Source organism: Anser brachyrhynchus (assembly GCF_964034855.1).
Source record: "Anser brachyrhynchus genome assembly, chromosome: 11".
Taxonomy (NCBI): domain Eukaryota; kingdom Metazoa; phylum Chordata; class Aves; order Anseriformes; family Anatidae; genus Anser; species Anser brachyrhynchus.
Window position 1 is genome coordinate 22,020,910 of NC_137706.1, and position 15,704 is coordinate 22,036,613.

Below are 15,704 nucleotides of genomic sequence, written 5' to 3' on the forward strand. Positions count from 1 at the left end.
CCTCCCCCACAAAATGGCGGCGCCGGGCGAGGGGGCCGCGGCCCCCGTGGTTTTGGTAACCCCATGCGGAGCCCGTCGGAGTGACGGGGCCCTTTATTTTTTGTTTTTCAACCACGTTCAATCCATGTTCATGATCAGAAAGCAGCGCTTCCAATGTTAGCGCAGCATCTCCCACACGTGACCGTGCAGCTAATTAATTAACACATCTGTTAACTAGGGGGAAAGGTAGAGGTCGTTTTTATTCGTTTAATCAACAGTCAGGAGCGGGGGCAGCGGCAGGCCAGCACGAAATAACACACAAGTGCCCTCTACTGGCAAAAGGGCTTCTCACAGTCCTGCTTTGAAACGGCAATAAACTTTTTGCTTCTTCATTGATTCATAAAATCATCCATTCCCTCAATGCTTTCCTTAAAATAGCCTCATTTTTTCCATCTTTTACAAAAATACTAAAAACATTAAATGAGCACAGATAAAGCTTAAAAATCACAGCACTCATCTTTCTCTAGAGAAAGGAAAAATTGCCTTCAGAGAAAAAAGGAAAAGTCCCCAGACGTTGCGTCTGCTGATTGAGAAACAACTGACACAAGGAAGGGGTGAGGTTGTGGTATGGCATCCTAACGTTGGGTGACGGCGTGGCATTTTCACCTTGCGTGCTCCTGGATCTCCCCCGCCCCTTGTGCTCACTCTCAGCGCAGGGGAGCCCGGCACACACCGCCTGCAGCCACGGGTTCTGGCTGTCGGTGCAGGAGCACGCTTGGTTTTGGGTAGGGAGAGCAGGCACAGATCTGCCTACCACAAGAAGCTTTGTGCAAGCAGAGGAATCCACCTGCACGTAACAAATATCAGCAGACTTCTTTCTTCTTCGTGCTTTCTTGATTTTAGCATTTAGAAATTCACACATGATCAATTATTCCTTTTTCTGTATCCACTTTCCCCAGCCTGCGCTCTCCTCTTACACCTGGGGAATAGGGTAAGATGCACAAGCAGCGAGACCACACATATTCTTGCCACGTTCAATTAGGAAATACCTGGAAAGAGAAACAAACAGGTATGAGCGAGTATTCCCTGCTCCTCCAGCAGTCAGCATGCCTGACACAGACATACGGTGACTGCTGTCATGCGTGCGAGTTCCTTTCTCACACCAATGCAAACAGCAGATACGTGTCACAGAGCTGTTATCTTCAGTAGGTCACCAGGAGATGCCATTCCCTGTCCCCCCACATTGCAAGCTAGCACCCAACTATAAAGTTTCACTTGTATCTGGAAATACAGAAGATATTGTGGAGCTGGAGTGAACTTGCAGCACCGCCTGTTCTTCTCTGGCGGTGTGAGCACAGAAGAGGCACTGCACCACCACACAGCTCCCGCAGCAGCCAGGTGCATCAACTGTACGGCTGGCCTGGTCGCTGGTGACCTCCCAGAAGCTGATCTGAGGGCCTGGCCTAACCAGTCACCCCAGACCGGTTTTCAGAACCAGCTCTCCTTCTTCACTCCCAAGGCTCAGATGATTTACCTGCCTTTTCACAGATTATGAAACAGCGGTGAAATTTCAGCCTGAGAGCATCGGGGTGACCTGGCAGCTCACGTGGGCAGGTGGAATCCCATGCGTGTGACATTCTTTTACCAGATACTGGGAGACCGTGATGTGTTTAGCAAAGCTGGGACCTCCTTACCCATCCATGCCCCACAGAGGGCCCCAAGAGTTCTTAACGATCCAGTAAGGAGTCCCATTTTCTTCTCCATACCCAACAGCTAGGACAGCATGGTTCACCTTGTCGGGAGTGTGCTCACATCGTGGGCTGCAAAAGAAAAATAATGCAGATTTTTTACATAAAACAATAGCCTGTAGTTAATCATGGATTAGCCAGCATTTTTGACTGCACTTCAACTGCAAAAAGAACTAATGGATACTCTGAACTTCCAGTTGTGGCGAGTAGGGAGGAATGACAAGAAAAGGAGATACAGCTCTGTTTTCTCACTCAGGAATTGTTACCGGCTGTATGAGGGGTCAGGGTGTTAGGCTATATGGACCTTTGATCCTAGCACCTGGTCTGGCCTTTTGTTCAGAATTAACATCAACATTGTCACACAAGAACAACCTACAACGCACACACAAACACACAAAAAAAAGCAAAGGAATTTTTCCAATGAAAAACAAAGTTCTTAGTGCATTTCACATGCTGCACAAGCAACAGTGAGCCCCTCAATCTCACTACACATTTTCTTGCATTTCCTTTGCACTTCCTGTTTTTAAATTGCACTCAATGAAAGTTGCTGCCTTGCTATCAAGACAACACAAGGCACAAGCTCCCATCTCCACAAATACTGTCTTTGCACAATTTCAAATTGCAGATCACTAAAAGATCAATAACCACCACTAAAGATTTACTCTTTTTGAATCCATTAACAGTTGGTCTGTGGAGCACAGGCTGTAACCCCTGGGACACCACTTGTTCTATACACTTGCACTTTAAATCTACCTTAGACATGGTAACTTTACTTGATGTGTTCCTTAAACTGGAGTCCTATTACAAAGTATCTTGCCTGTCTCCCTGCTTTCACACCCTACATCTGCCTGTTGCTGGCAGTCAACTTTTTTAAGTAAACACTTACTGTGTTTATTGCAACAGCAAAGCCACTTGAATTCACGACACTGCCTGCTCTTTCCCTTGCAGCTCCCTGGGGCAGATCACTCATGCTTAGACTCTTCGTTTAATTTTCCCTGCAGTTCTACGTGACTGGGGATTCATTACCCTAAAGCGTTTTTCTAGTTCTCTCCAAACATGCACTTTTCCCATTTCTTGCCTAATAGAAATCTACCCTGTCACCATTAGCTTCCACAGTCTTCCTAAGGTATACTGATCAGCCCTTTAAGTAGCTTTTTGCCTTTGCTATAGACCTGTGTTTCAAACACAGCCTGGCCTTGAGGTCGGACTGGCTCCCAGCAGTAAACTGTCTGCAAGCACGCTGTTCCCTCTTCCTCACGCTGCCCTCTTACCCCTGGGAAATCAGCATTTCAAGGCTCAATTTGCTTATATTTTCAATTTTCTGTTTAAAAGGAAATGCAAGAATACAGTCCAGCCCCGTGTCCAGTGCCACAAAGAAGGAGAAATGGAGATGTGAGCGATTCAAGCCCCTCTTCCTTCTCACCCTCCAGGCTCAGAAATACTCACTTTGAATAGACTCCTTTTCTGTAGTGCATGAAGTTACTCGTCACCTCGAATGCAAAGCTCACCGGGTTGTACTTCCCCACAGCCTCCACCATGCCAGCCTCATCGTACTGCAAGAAGAGGATCCCAGGGTCATTTATCTCCTGGTTACACTGGGACCAGTCACGATGCCCCGGACCAGCAGTCAGAGCACAGTGGCCAATCCTGGCTTTCTGCTCACGGGCAGAAATGTGCCTCTCCTGGGCACTGAAATACAAGAACCAATAATTTCTTATTTTCTGGAGGTGCACCCACTGTGGAAAGGAGGCAGACACCCTACTGCCTGTACATGACTGCAGCACTCCACTGGTGCCACCTTCAGAAAAGGGAGCAGCAGGACTTTTAGGGGAATTTTAGTAGCCCCCACAGGCGCACTCAGGATGCAAAGTGTTGCTGCCAAGCAACGTAAGCCGGTGGAGAGCAGCTTTCAGAGGCAGCCGTCACCGCCACGCTGCCCAGCCCCGCTCGGACGCCTCCCTGCAGGCGCTGGAGCTGGTTGCACGCTTTATGGGTGCCAGAGCTCACTGCAGCCTGGCGGGTGCACGCCCTGCTGCGGGAAGGGGGGCGCAGACACCCCACGAGCTGGGGACGAGGTCAGCCGGGCCCGTACGAGATCAGCCAGGCCCCGTACGCCTGCGGTGCACAGCAGGGAGGAGGCGCAGGCCGCAGGGAGCAGCACGCAGCCGAGTGCTTTCCAGGTCAGGCCTGGCACAGCATGAACGAACGCCCTGAAGTTTGGAAATGTCACCCTCAGGGGCTTACCTGCGTGATGTTGATAACATCTTTGACGAACGCAATAGCCTTGTCCGGCTGGAACTTGCACGTGCCGTTCTGTGCAGACAGAAAGGAGTCAGTGCCAGAGCCTGCTCTGCACCCCCTGACGCCGAAACACGCCCGAGCTGCCCGGCAGTACCTCAGCCCGGTACGGGTAGGCGTCCTCCCCCATCAGCCCTTTGTTATACATTATGTATTCGAAAGCTTGGCTTGGCAGGCCCCTGCAAAACAACACAGCCAGCATGCAGATTAATTAGGACAGCAACGCGGCAGCTTCTGCAGAGCACACCATAAAGCCTCCTCCACCACCCTATGGACACGGAGAGGGAGCGAGGGGGAGGGCAGCGTGCATCCTGCACCCTCTGAGGCACAAATTCTGGCCTGTTCCCGCAGCATCTCCTCGCCTGGGAGCCCCGGCCCAGCCCGTCACGCTGCTGGGCACGGTCCTACACGTGGTCCTGCACAGGCACCCAACACCCCCTTCTCAGGGCTCCCTGGGGACAACGCCAACACAGGAGCCCGAAGGCATGAGGCCACCGGGCCAAGGCCACACCGCTAACCCCGCCAACCGAGCTCCACCGCCGGGGGGACTTTGGCCTCCCCTCCCATGAGGAGGTTTTCCGTGCCCTGTGCCCAGCCTGCGGCCGGGACGCAGCACCCAGGGCCCCACAGCACAGCCTGGGGTGGACGGGAGCCCCCTGACCCCCCGGGGGTGCACGTGGGGAGGGAAGGAAAGGGGAGCGCGACCAGGGCGTGATCACAACGAGAGGGCTAACGACGAGTCACATAAAAGAGAAAATGCACCAAAGTGCTCAGCTCTCTGAGCATTCCTCAGGGACCACTTATCTTACAGAAAAAAGATTTCAGAAAACCCTATTTTCTGCTTCTTTTAGCAGTGCCAAGAGAAATTTACCAAAGGGGAAGCAGAGGTTTCTGTGGGTTCCTTAGAGCACCATGAGATATGTGTGACCCATGAGCAATGCAATAGATAAAACTTCCCTTGCTTTCCCTAAGCATGTTAGAGCCTAGCTACACAGCACTCGTGACTGGTATCTGTTAAAAAAACAAGTGTCAGAAGAAAAACTAATAAACAGGAGGAACAACAGAAGTTAGGAAGCGTTGGAGACTTTGTGAAACATTCTAACCTTCAGAGAGGGTGAAATTAAAACAAAAAAAAAATGAAACAAAAAACCCCAAACCATTTTCCCTGATACGTCTCAGCCCAGGGGAAACAACATTTCAGAGATTCAAAGGAACAAAAATTCCAGGGTCTGGAAGGATCCTAACACCTGAAGAAGGCTGTCAAGCACGGACCACAAGATGCTAATGTTTATTCTTCACTACTTCATCTTACTTACCCACTGCAGCCATGGTTGTTAAAAGCCTGAGCGCAATCAACTAACTGCTGCTCCGCCTGCAGGCAAGGGTTTTGAGTCAGAGTACGTACAAACAACTGCATTCAGAGCAAGGGCACACACCACACACAACAGGGAACATCTGAGCGCTGTTCCTATCGGTGCAGCCCGGTGCGATCCGGAGTCACCCCTCTGGACAGAGCTGGTGCTGCCTGAGGCAGCAGGAGGAGGAAGAGGAGGGGGCAGGCGGCTCCCTGGGGAAGGTGCCTTCCTTCTCCGGCCTGCTGACACCGCCTGGCCCGCAGGCACTGGCTGAGATCTCTTTCAAAGGTCAAGTTTGTTTTTATTGCGTATATCCAGCTCTCGGGTATTCGGGTAAGTCACTTAAGCGGCTGCTGCCTTTCCAGCCCTTCCAGGACGGAAAGGCTCCAGGAGCTCAGGATCGTCCCCCCGCGCTGCTCCCGGAGCTCTCGCAGCAGGGAGCTGCCACAGGCCGGCTCCAGCCCCCAGCACCCGCTCCCAGGGACCCGTCAGCCCTCAACGCTCAGCCCTCGCGGCCTCATCCTGCTCTGAGAAAGGCTCTGCCCAAGGCTGGGAGCAACGAGGCACTCGGACCACAAGCAGGGACAGCAATGGGCACATCCCCAGGGACACAGAGCTCCCGGCTTCGTGCAGCTGCAGGGGCTCTGCCCGCCGCAGGGACCTCTCTTACCAGGGAGAGCAGCTTTCCCGTCGCAATCGCGATCGCCGACTCCAGGCACCCCGTGGTAGAGAAGGTCCAGCAGCTCCCGCAGGGGCCCTGCGTTGGGAGCCAGAGAGGAGCTGGTCTGTAACGCACGGCGGGGTCAGCAGCCAGGGCAGGAGGCACGGCAGGGGCACGGCGCTCCCTGCAGCCTCCACCCGGGCTCAGCCTCTGCCTGGGAGGCCGCAGCCTCCTCCTGCCCCAGCACCGAGGGGCTCCCCGGGGAAAACGACCCGCAGCGGTGGTCCCCCCTGCGGGCCCGCTCCTGCCGCGCTGCCCATCGCTCCCGCTCCTCACCTGGTTTTTCACAGGCGTCACGTAATTCCCCTTCTTCCTCCAGTCGACAGAGTCAGGATACGGCCCCGAGCTGCGCAGGAAGTTCCCCTTCGTGGCCGAGCAGTTCTGCCAGCGAGGCGGGAGGGCTGCGGGCTCGGGCCACACAGCCACCGGGTGCCGGCCCTCGGGTGGGCGCGGAGCCCCCCGCGGCACGGAGCCCCCCGCGGCACGGAGCCCCCCGCGGCACGGGCTCCCGATCAGCTTACCTGCGGCTCTCTCCACAGGTACATCTTTTTGAACTCCGCGAAGGTCAGATCGGAGAACTGGTTGAGGCCCACTTAACAAAAAAAGAGGAGGAAGGAGGAGAGCTGTACTCGCCGCAGGCCGGCGCTGGGGGGGCCGAGGCAGGGGGCAGAGGCAGCTCCTACTTTCGAAGCTGTGGTTGCCGGCGTTGTGCTCGTCGACGCGCCGCTTGTTGCCCACGAAGACCCGCAGCCGGTGCCCGTACTCGGCCGGCCCGTAGCGCCTCCCGTTCTGCCACGAGGCGCACCAGTGGCAGCGCCCCGCCACGGAGCCGCCGCCGGGCGCCCCCCGAGCCGCCCCCGGCCCCGCGCCCCCGGGGAGCCGCTCCCGGCCCGGCTCGGCCCGGCCCCCGGCGGCAGCGGAGCGTTACCTGCAGCATCCAGGCCTTGAAGAGCTGCTCCTCTGCGGGAGAGAGGAGAGCGGCGTGTCGGCGGCTCGCCCGGCTCGGCTCGCCCCAGCCCGGCTCGGCTCGGCCCGGCTCGGCTCGCCCCAGCCCGGCTCGGCTCGGCCCGGCTCGGCTCGCCCCAGCCCGGCTCGGCTCGGCCCGGCTCGGCTCGCCCCAGCCCGGCTCGGCTCGGCCCGGCTCGGCTCGCCCCAGCCCGGCTCGGCTCGGCCCGGCTCGGCTCGCCCCAGCCCGGCTCGGCTCGGCCCGGCTCGGCTCGCCCCAGCCCGGCTCGGCTCGGCCCGGCTCGGCTCGCCCCAGCCCGGCTCGGCTCGGCCCGGCTCGGCTCGCCCCAGCCCGGCTCGGCTCGGCCCGGCTCGGCTCGCCCCAGCCCGGCTCGGCTCGGCCCGGCTCGGCTCGCCCCAGCCCGGCTCGGCTCGGCCCGGCTCGGCTCGCCCCAGCCCGGCTCGGCTCGCCCCAGCCCGGCTCGGCTCGCCCCAGCCCAGCCGAGCAGCTCGGGCAGGGCCGCGGCCCGGCGAGCACCCGGAGCGGCGCAGCGAGCCGTGCCGACCCGACCCGTGCCGACCCGTCCCCTCCCGGTACCTTGAGCCGTGATCGCCGAGGCGGCGGCGGGCGCCAGGAGCGCGGCCAAGGCCAGCAGCACGGAGCAGCCCATCGCCGAGCCGAGCCGAGCCGAGCCGAGCCGTGCCGAGCCGTGCCGTGCCGTGCCGAGCCTCCGCGGGGCGGAGCAGGGCCCCGGTCCCTCCCCGGGGCGGGCCGGACCCGCCGCCGCCGGCCCCCCCCCGGCACGGCCCCCCCGGCCCTCCCCGAGCCGTGCGGGGCCGGCGTTTGGCCCCGGCTGATAAAAACGTCAGCAGTCCGCGTTCACCCTGAGATAGAATAGATTTATTAGCAAGAGGTAATCAGGAAACATATATTTTTACAAAAATGGAAATATTTTTCCAAACAAGCTGTAAGTTGAAATATTTTAGGGCTTGAAATAGAATTCTCATACCACGAGGTATTGCTTACAGCAAAAGTTTTCTGTCTGTTATAGTGGAGCATGCCTGCCACTTTAAAGTTAAACTGTGTTTATATACTGTACAATGTAAAAAATACATGGTAATATTCACAGAATAAGCACTACATTACTATATTCCTGCTAGAAGGTGGTTAGACAGGATTACAGTATATGTAATAAAAACACTCGGTCATTTTGTCTAATTCTACATCATGTTACTCAGCTGTCACAAGGAATACGGAGCTGTAGCATATCAACAGGAGCTTGCAGGAGCAGAACGCAGCTAAGGGCACGAGGTCCGTTTCCTCTCCCCGCTCGCAGCGGGAGGTCGGCGCAGGAGCCCCCTGGCAGGGGGCGGTGGCACACAAAGAGAGGGCAGCTTCACACGGCGGGATAACTTTAATGGATGCTGTTCCACTGCCTTACAGAGACGGGGCCGCGGACAGCACCCGCGGGCGCCAGCCGCGTCCCCCTGCCCTGCAGCCCGGCGCCACGCAGCCGCTCCCCGTGCCGGGCTGGGCGAGGGAGGCGAGTGCCCGCGCCGCTCGTGTACGTCCCGCCGCCCCCGACCCCCTCGAGAAGAACAAGTGACAAAAATAACATCATCGAAAAGAAACCGGGACTCCAGCAAAGTGTCAACGCGTGAAACCTCAAACAACGCGGGAAATCCTACGCGAGGGCTACTGTGGCCTAACACCGAGGGGCTGGGTTTGCTCGGAGAAGCACATACGTGGGAGTCACTCCAGGGCGTCCGACATAAACAAAGAGCTATGTACAGTATGGTATAGCGTGTGTACACGAGCAGCCGCCGGCCGCCCTCGGGCTTCAGGAAGGCAGCTTGGGCTCTATTCGCAGAGACGCTTCGTAAAGGGTTTCCTCATCCATCACGAACGACTGGTCCAGCAGGTACTGCGTCACCTGGGGACGGAGTCAGACCGTTAGCAGCTGCACTCACCTCTGCCTCGCGCTGCGGCCAGCGAGAAACGCTGAAATGAGGAATGGAGAAAGGCCGAGAAGGGCCTGCCAACGGACACAGGCGTTGCACGTGCTTATCCCACCCCAGGATTGCAAAGTCATCCAGCCCTCAGTTGCTCTTCTGCTTTTCTTGCCCAGCTGTCCTCTCCAGGGCTGTTTTATCAGCCGCGCAGCTCTCTTCAGCTGAGAACACCAAATCCTGATAATGAAGGCCCTCTAACCTCAGCACAGGGGACGCAGGCTCTTGCTGCAGGAATGCTGCTGACAGGGCAGGACATTTGCTCTGGCGTTAGCAGAAAACCTGCTGGCAGTTCTGGGAGAGTTTTTCCCCAGTGCCATTTTGGGCTCGCTGGCAGCGCCACGGCACAGCTGGTGCTGGCTGGGGGGGGTCACGGTCAGCTGGCAGCAAAGCACCAGCAGGAGTTGCACTCGGGGTGGGCAGTTTTCAGTGGGTTTCTCAGGCCTGAGGAGCTTTCACAGACACGTCTCTTTTCTCCCCAGGCACTGGCAGCCAGGAGGAGGCAGGGATTTATCTGGTGTGTCCCGGTGAGACCCGGCTGCAGCGTCAGCCTGGCCCCTCGCGGGTACGAGGCCGTGGGTACCCAGCGCTGCAGAAGTGAAATTCACAGCCTGCATCCCGCAGCCTGCACCAGCCCAGCTGGGGGTCATGGTCTGGAGGAACATGGGCAGCTCCTGCCACCACCCCAGGAGCCCCCAGCACTGCGGGGGGTTGGTGCTGCGGCCAGGGCACGGCACAGGCCCAGCGGACGGCTGCGGCGCAGAGGCACCGCTCCAGGACGGGCCCTGCTGCTTCTGGAGAGCAACAGCCCTGCAGGCAGCGGAAACCCCGCACCAAGACGATGCTTCCTGAGTGGTTCCCCTGTGCAGCAGCAGAGGAAGCACGAGGGTGGCCACAACCTGCCACCTCCTCACACATGTGGGGGACACCGCATGGCAGAAGCCACCAGTGCCAGGCTGCATGGGTGGGATGGTCTGTGCTGGCAGCCCGCAGCCCTTGGCACGGCAACTCCTCCTCATCTCTAGCCTGGGCTGGGACAGCCCAGCTGCAACTTTCGGGGGACCGGGGAGGACACAGAGTAGCTCAGCTCTGTGCAAAGCTGCTGCAGGGAAGTGGTATCACCAAGGGAGGGCACAGCTGCTGTGGTGCATTGCACTGTGGTCCAGGTGAGCAAGCAGTGCACGCGCTTTATAAACACTCCAAGCAGCCCCAGGAGCACCCCAGGGTGCTGGCTGCTAACCGCCGCGCTGCCCGTCCCGCACACAGCTGGCCAAGGCAGCCCTTGGTGCATGCATCGCAGGTCCCGTGCTGTTAGCCACGCACCGCGGGTGCATGGGGTGCTGAGCGAGCACAGCCTGGACACGACCCCAGCTCTGCCCAATGTCCACGATGGCAGGAACCACATCGGGAGAAAGGTCAATGCTCAGCCGGTGCTGAGCCTGTTGCATCCAGGCGTGGCAGCTGTCTGAAGCAACGCCTCCCCTGCAGCACCCAGGGGAGCTGCTGCAGCTGCCCTCCGTCCCTGCAGCCCTGCTGGCCGCCTGCAGCACAGCACCAGCACCACTCCCAGCAGGGAGGCACCAGCCACGCTTCTGCTGCAGCAGCAAACACCAAGGGAGCACCAAACGCGGTCCCACTGCCACTTGTTACTCATTCCTCCTTTCAGCCCCAGGTAAAACACGAGCTCTGGCCGAGTGCCTGCCCAGGAGCAGCTCTCCCGCATGGGTGAACCCACCCACCAGGAAACCCACCCAACCCCTCTCTGTGCGTGGCTCTGACACTCTCTGGCCACTCTGAGCACAGGGAGCACAGAAGTCCCACATCTTCCCCAAAGGAGCTGCTGAAATTCCAAGGCTCGGGCGCTGCAGTTCAGGTGGGGCATGAGGAGAGGAAGCAGCGTGCAGCCCTCGTACCTTAGGCTGGTGCTCGATCTTGTAGGAGGTTTGCTGGAACTGGCGGATCTCTCTTATGATGTGGGAAATCTGTCCAGGGAGAGGAAAAACTGCTGTTTACGGTTCTGCCATCAGCACTGCCACCACATCCCGGTACCAGCGGGGCACTGAGCCACCGCCCTGCCCGCATCCTTCCACCCCAGCACAGGAGCGGAGCCGCCCGGTCCCCTTCGCACCCGTCTGGTGCCCAGACCCACCGGTCTCACAGCCTGGCGCAGCGGGGCCACAGCACTCACCATCCTCATTTTGGAGAAGTTCACCAGCCCGTCCTCGGTGTAATTCGGGGTCCCCTCCTCTATGAAGGCCAGGTCGGTCAGGTACATCCCCAGGTAGGGGACACAAGGAGGGTCGCAGCTTCAGGAGCGAATCGGAAACAAACGAGAGAGAAAACATCCTTACTCGGGGCTTGTCTGGGCTCTGGAGGGGAGGGAGAAGGGCCGGGCCCCGCAGAGGTCAGGGTTTGAAGGGTTCTGTAACACACAGGGACTCCAGAGCTCATCCCTACTGCCTCCCTGCAGGCTGAGACAACTAACAAAAATCGCACGGGAGGCCCTTTTGTTCACGTCTCCCCGCACCGCTGCTCAAAGGAGCGGCGCATTGTTTGGGATTGCTCTGCAAGCTGCTGCCCCGCGCCTGCTGGACGAGACCTCCCGTCAGCACGGGCTCTGAGATGAGCTCGTGAGCGAGGTCCCAGCCCATGGTGCCCGCGCAACGTGGGAGCCTCCCGGACGGTGCGCACCGCTCAGCCGGGGCCTGGGCCAGCCGCGGGGCATCGCCGCCTCCACTTACTTCTTCAGCGCCTCCCTCAGGTTCTTGAACCTGCCCTCCGACGACACCAGCTTTTGCAGCTTGTCGATCAGAGCCTTCGTCTGCAAGAGACCCAAGGGTTTGGGGCAGTGTGGGAAGGGACCCCGTTCCCGGGGCCGCCCCATGCTGCCCACCCCGCTGCAGCCCCTGCCCGGCCGTGGGACACCCGCAGCCGCTGCCCTGGGTGCTGCACGCAGCTCCTGGAGACCTCCAGAGGAGCCGAGCGAGCACTGGAAAGCAAAACTCCTCCAGCATGTAACAAGGATAGGCAATGCACTGTTCCCCTCCCCTACCTCCCACCTGCTCCTTCTCCAGTGCCCGTCTAAATTTGCAGGTTTGGCTTTTTGCAGGAAAAAAAACCACAACACAAGATGTTTCAGATTCAGAGAGGAGCCCACACAGCGGCTCTGGCAGCCCCTGGGCTCAGTCAGACTCGATACAAGCTATTTCTGTACCAAGTAAACCAACACGTGAATTAATTTTGCTCATCCATAATTGGTATGAGGAGCTCAAAAAAACAGTTTAAAGAAGCGCACACACGTGCGTGCACTGCAACAACCACGCTTTAGAAAAGGCTCCTTTAGCTGCAGGCACATCCAACCCGCCGGACGGACGGACCCGGTGGCCAGGCAGGGGCTCAGCCCCGCGCCGTACCTGCTTGGAGACCTTGAGCCAGGTTTTCTTCAGGCGGAAGATGGCACTGCGGTTGAGGGAGGAGGTGATCTCCAGCACGGCGTTGTAGTTGTGCAGGCACCGGCAGATGTCCGCCACGGCCACCCACTTCTCGATGGAGCTCACTCGCGCGTTGATCTCCTCGTTGCGCAGGATCTCAGACGCTATCAAGTTACTGACCTGCAGGAAGACGGCAGCCCCAGCCCGCTGTCACAAGTGCTTCGGGCAGCAGCCTCCCCCCTCAGCTACAAGCTCTCCAGCTTTTTTTACAGGATTTCCCTTCTCTGCAGCAGCAATAGCTGCAGAGGGAGCCAGCATGCCTGCACCGGGAGGTGCCCCACCTGCAGTGGCCCCCCAGAGCATCCATCGAGCACAGATGGAAGCAGATAAATTTGTGAATCCCAGCCGTGGCCAGCACCGGGGCAGGTGTGGCTGTGCTGCTGCTCCTGCACCCTCTCCCTGCCCCATGGCCGCACTTACGTCGTTAAAGTGTTTTGTGTTTTTCATGATGTAAGGAGTCCTTTCGTTCTTCTCCAGCTTCATCCAGCCTTGCCCAAAGAACTCCCTGTGAAGGACAACGTGCATAGCAAGGCTCGTTCCCCATCGTCCCACAGCACCCGAGCCCTGCCAGCCCTATGGGTGGCCGGGACCCCGCGTCTGGGCTCCAGGTGGACCCTGCGGGTGGGTGGGCACTGGCCAGGGGACGGGAGGAGACCCCCCCAGCCACCCCGGGACACTTACTCGTACGGGATCTTCTTGAAGACGAGGTGGTCGAGCAGCGTCAGCTGCTCTGCTATTTCCAGAGCCGAGTGATTTTCAAAAGGCTCTGCTTTGACTCCCTCAGCCTAAACAGCAAAGGCGACAATTAGGGCTAATTCGTTAAGACTTCTCACAACTCACAGACAAAAAATAAGGCCAAAGGCATCTCCAGTACCAAGAAATCCACCAAGCAGCCAGGAGGGAGCTCACGGGGCAGGGTCCCCACGTCCCACCGGCACTGGGATCTGCTGGCTTTGTGCAGCCCGGGGAGCTTTAATCACGTTACCACCCGTGCACATGTACGAACACAAAATTAACTAATCTTCTCGACTGCAGTAATTAGGCGTCAGCTCCAGAACAGGCCCCAGCACGCTGATTTCTGTAACCGCTGCCTTTCTGCTCTACATCTGTTTAATTAATAAAGCACCAGGGAATCCCAGCTGGAGCAGCGCCGCTCCACAAGCATCCGTGGGGTCAGCAGAGCGAGGACCCGGAGCTGCTCGGGATGGCTTTTCCAGGGGGTGTCCGTAAAAGCAGCAACAACAGGGACGTCCTGGTCCCCAGGCTGCAGCTGCCCAGGTGCCCACAGCCACCACCCAGACCGCGGGGACTGGGGCGCAGCCACAACTTCTGCCCCAGACCCTGCACAGGGACCTCACGCAGGGACTTGGCTGTGCTTTGCCACTAACACATGCACCTCAAAACCCTGCACTGCCTGCAGGTCGCTGCCTTTCCTGGGTGTTTTCCTTAAAGTTCGGCTCCTCAGGAGGAGGGGCAGACTGAAAACCTGGGTTTGTTTGTGTTCTCCTCTTCAAAGGCAGTTTGCAGCACCAGTGACTGCAGACAAAAGCCTAAAAAACCCTAAAGGGACTCAAAAACTCCAGAAACCAGGAGGCAGATCCAAAGGCCGGAGGCACTGTTATTTCAGGTGCACCAGGCCCATTTGAAGTGGCTCTTGTTTTTTGCCTGGGAACCGGCTTTGTTTTTGCTAAACGCGCAGAAGTGGCACCCGTGCTGCAGCCACCCTGACGTGTGTAAGTTCATTGCACGCTCCCTGGGCTCTGCTCGCGGGAGCAGCTCTGTGCCGAAGCCAGCTGTGCTAACGCTCGTTGCTTTGAGCCCGTGTGCAGCAGCGCTGGCACAGGACGAGGACACCAGGAGCCACAGAGTTCTCCTGCGCCCCTCGGGCGGATGTGTCCACGTGCCTGCTGCATCAGCACTGCTCGGGTGCAGACGGACAGACGTGGCTGGGGCAGGATCAGAGCTGCCGGCACCAGCGGCAGACCCAGCTGTGCTCACTGCTGGCCCCGTCCTCCTGAAACCTGTCCCTGTGCCGTAACGCCCTGACAGCAGCCCCGGAGAGCTGCTCCCTGCCAGGCTGGGTGTGCACAGGTCCCGGGGGGCAGGAGAAGCCCTGCAGGGCCCCGTGCAGCCTCCGTCCGTCCATCTGTCTGTCCAGCTGCAGCGACAGGACCTCATCAGGGCTGCTGTGCCGCCGCTGGCCTGGCACCGTGTCAAGCAACCAGAGGGAGCGAGGGGAGGGGAGACGTACTCACCATCTGCACCACCTCCTCCAGGGTTATCTGGTTGTCTCCGGGATCCTCCTGCGTCAGAGTCCTGCAGCACAAAAAGGCAGCGCTGCCTTAGCTGGGGAAGCGATGGGCCTGCATGCACCAGACGGGGCCACGGCGTGACTTCATGTTCATGGGTTTTTGCAGGTTAAGCACTCGGAGTTAAGCACCAGTGAGAGGCACAAGGGACGGAGGTGGCATGCCCCGCTTGTGGCCCCCGCGCTCCCATTGCTGCTCGGATGCGCTGGGACGCAGAGAGCCTTTCCTCTTTGCAGGCACCCCCTGAACCTGCTGCCGGACCCTGCGCTAGGGTTTCATGCCTGCTTTTATCCTGGGTGAGGGCTGAAAGCAGCCGCCGAGAGCCTGGCACAGCGTCCAGGAAAAGCAAACGGCACCAAGAGCCCTTTACCTTATAATATTGGCTGCCGCTTTCCTCTCCTGGGTCAGGAGCTCAGGATCGTGAATAACTTCCTCCAGAAAGCTAATCACTCTGAACTTCAGCTCCTCGTTGGTTTCAAAGTCCTGCCAAAATGGGCACAGTTACAATTGCAATCAATGTTACTCCCATCATAGCCCGTTCCAAGCAGCTCTCCTCGCGGTCTGCTTAAAGCCTCTCCGCGACTAAGCACCCGCTCGCGCTACCCACGGAGCGGGCACAACGGGCCGGCTGCTCCCACCCTGTGGAAACCCAGCAAGAAATGCTCTGGGCTCATTTTGTCTTTCTGCATTGGCATCACCTGGACTGGGAGAAGCCTGTGGCCCTTCCCAGTAACAACTGGGGGGTGCCTGCCCCCAGCGCCCCTCCCCAGCCAGCTGAGCCCCAGCCCAGAGAAATGGGCAGCAGAGGGGGACAAGGGACAGCAGGGGAAGCCCCGGGCTCTGACCCT

At 58.6% G+C, this 15,704-nt stretch overlaps 2 protein-coding genes across 7 annotated transcripts in view; both read right to left on the reverse strand.

The window, feature by feature from the left end:
- Positions 1 to 221: 221 nt before the first annotated feature.
- CTSH (cathepsin H) lies at positions 222 to 7,836 on the reverse strand. Of its 2 annotated transcripts, XM_080551612.1 has the most exons (12): positions 7,645 to 7,809; positions 7,030 to 7,061; positions 6,785 to 6,890; positions 6,623 to 6,693; positions 6,378 to 6,482; positions 6,051 to 6,137; positions 5,342 to 5,397; positions 4,123 to 4,204; positions 3,972 to 4,040; positions 3,174 to 3,280; positions 1,674 to 1,799; positions 222 to 1,028 (listed from the first exon to the last, which is right to left on the reverse strand). In XM_080551612.1, the coding sequence occupies exons 1-12, from the start codon at positions 7,715 to 7,717 to the stop codon at positions 953 to 955; spliced, it is 990 nt and encodes a 329-aa protein (XP_080407738.1). In that variant the 5' UTR covers positions 7,718 to 7,809; the 3' UTR covers positions 222 to 952. The 2 variants fall into 2 exon arrangements, with proteins under 2 accessions (XP_080407738.1, XP_080407739.1); XM_080551613.1 differs by lacking the exon at positions 6,785 to 6,890 and having other exon boundaries at positions 7,645 to 7,836.
- A 92-nt stretch (positions 7,837 to 7,928) lies between these two features.
- The window catches only part of RASGRF1 (Ras protein specific guanine nucleotide releasing factor 1), a 33,691-nt gene continuing 25,915 nt past the window's right edge, over positions 7,929 to 15,704 (reverse strand). For all 5 annotated transcript variants that reach the window (XM_080551568.1, XM_080551569.1, XM_080551570.1 and 2 more), the window contains exons 19-27: positions 15,227 to 15,339; positions 14,803 to 14,863; positions 13,229 to 13,332; positions 12,968 to 13,052; positions 12,470 to 12,667; positions 11,798 to 11,877; positions 11,245 to 11,362; positions 10,970 to 11,038; positions 7,929 to 8,980 (exon numbers count right to left, since the gene is read on the reverse strand). In XM_080551568.1, the coding sequence (XP_080407694.1) occupies positions 8,888 to 8,980; positions 10,970 to 11,038; positions 11,245 to 11,362; positions 11,798 to 11,877; positions 12,470 to 12,667; positions 12,968 to 13,052; positions 13,229 to 13,332; positions 14,803 to 14,863; positions 15,227 to 15,339 (921 nt within the window). In that variant the 3' untranslated portion in view covers positions 7,929 to 8,887. The remainder of the gene's footprint in view (positions 8,981 to 10,969; positions 11,039 to 11,244; positions 11,363 to 11,797; positions 11,878 to 12,469; positions 12,668 to 12,967; positions 13,053 to 13,228; positions 13,333 to 14,802; positions 14,864 to 15,226; positions 15,340 to 15,704) is intronic.

Coding starts and splice junctions, on each gene's coding strand:
- CTSH (XM_080551612.1), bottom strand. CDS start 7,717: ATGGGCTGCTCCGTGCTGCTGGCCTTGGCCGCGCTCCTGGCGCCCGCC. Junction 6,694..6,784: donor CGGCAACCACAGCTTCGAAA/GTAGGAGCTGCC, acceptor TTTTTTGTTAAG/TGGGCCTCAACCAGTTCTCC. Junction 3,281..3,971: donor ATGTTATCAACATCACGCAG/GTAAGCCCCTGA, acceptor CTCTTCTTGCAG/TACGATGAGGCTGGCATGGT.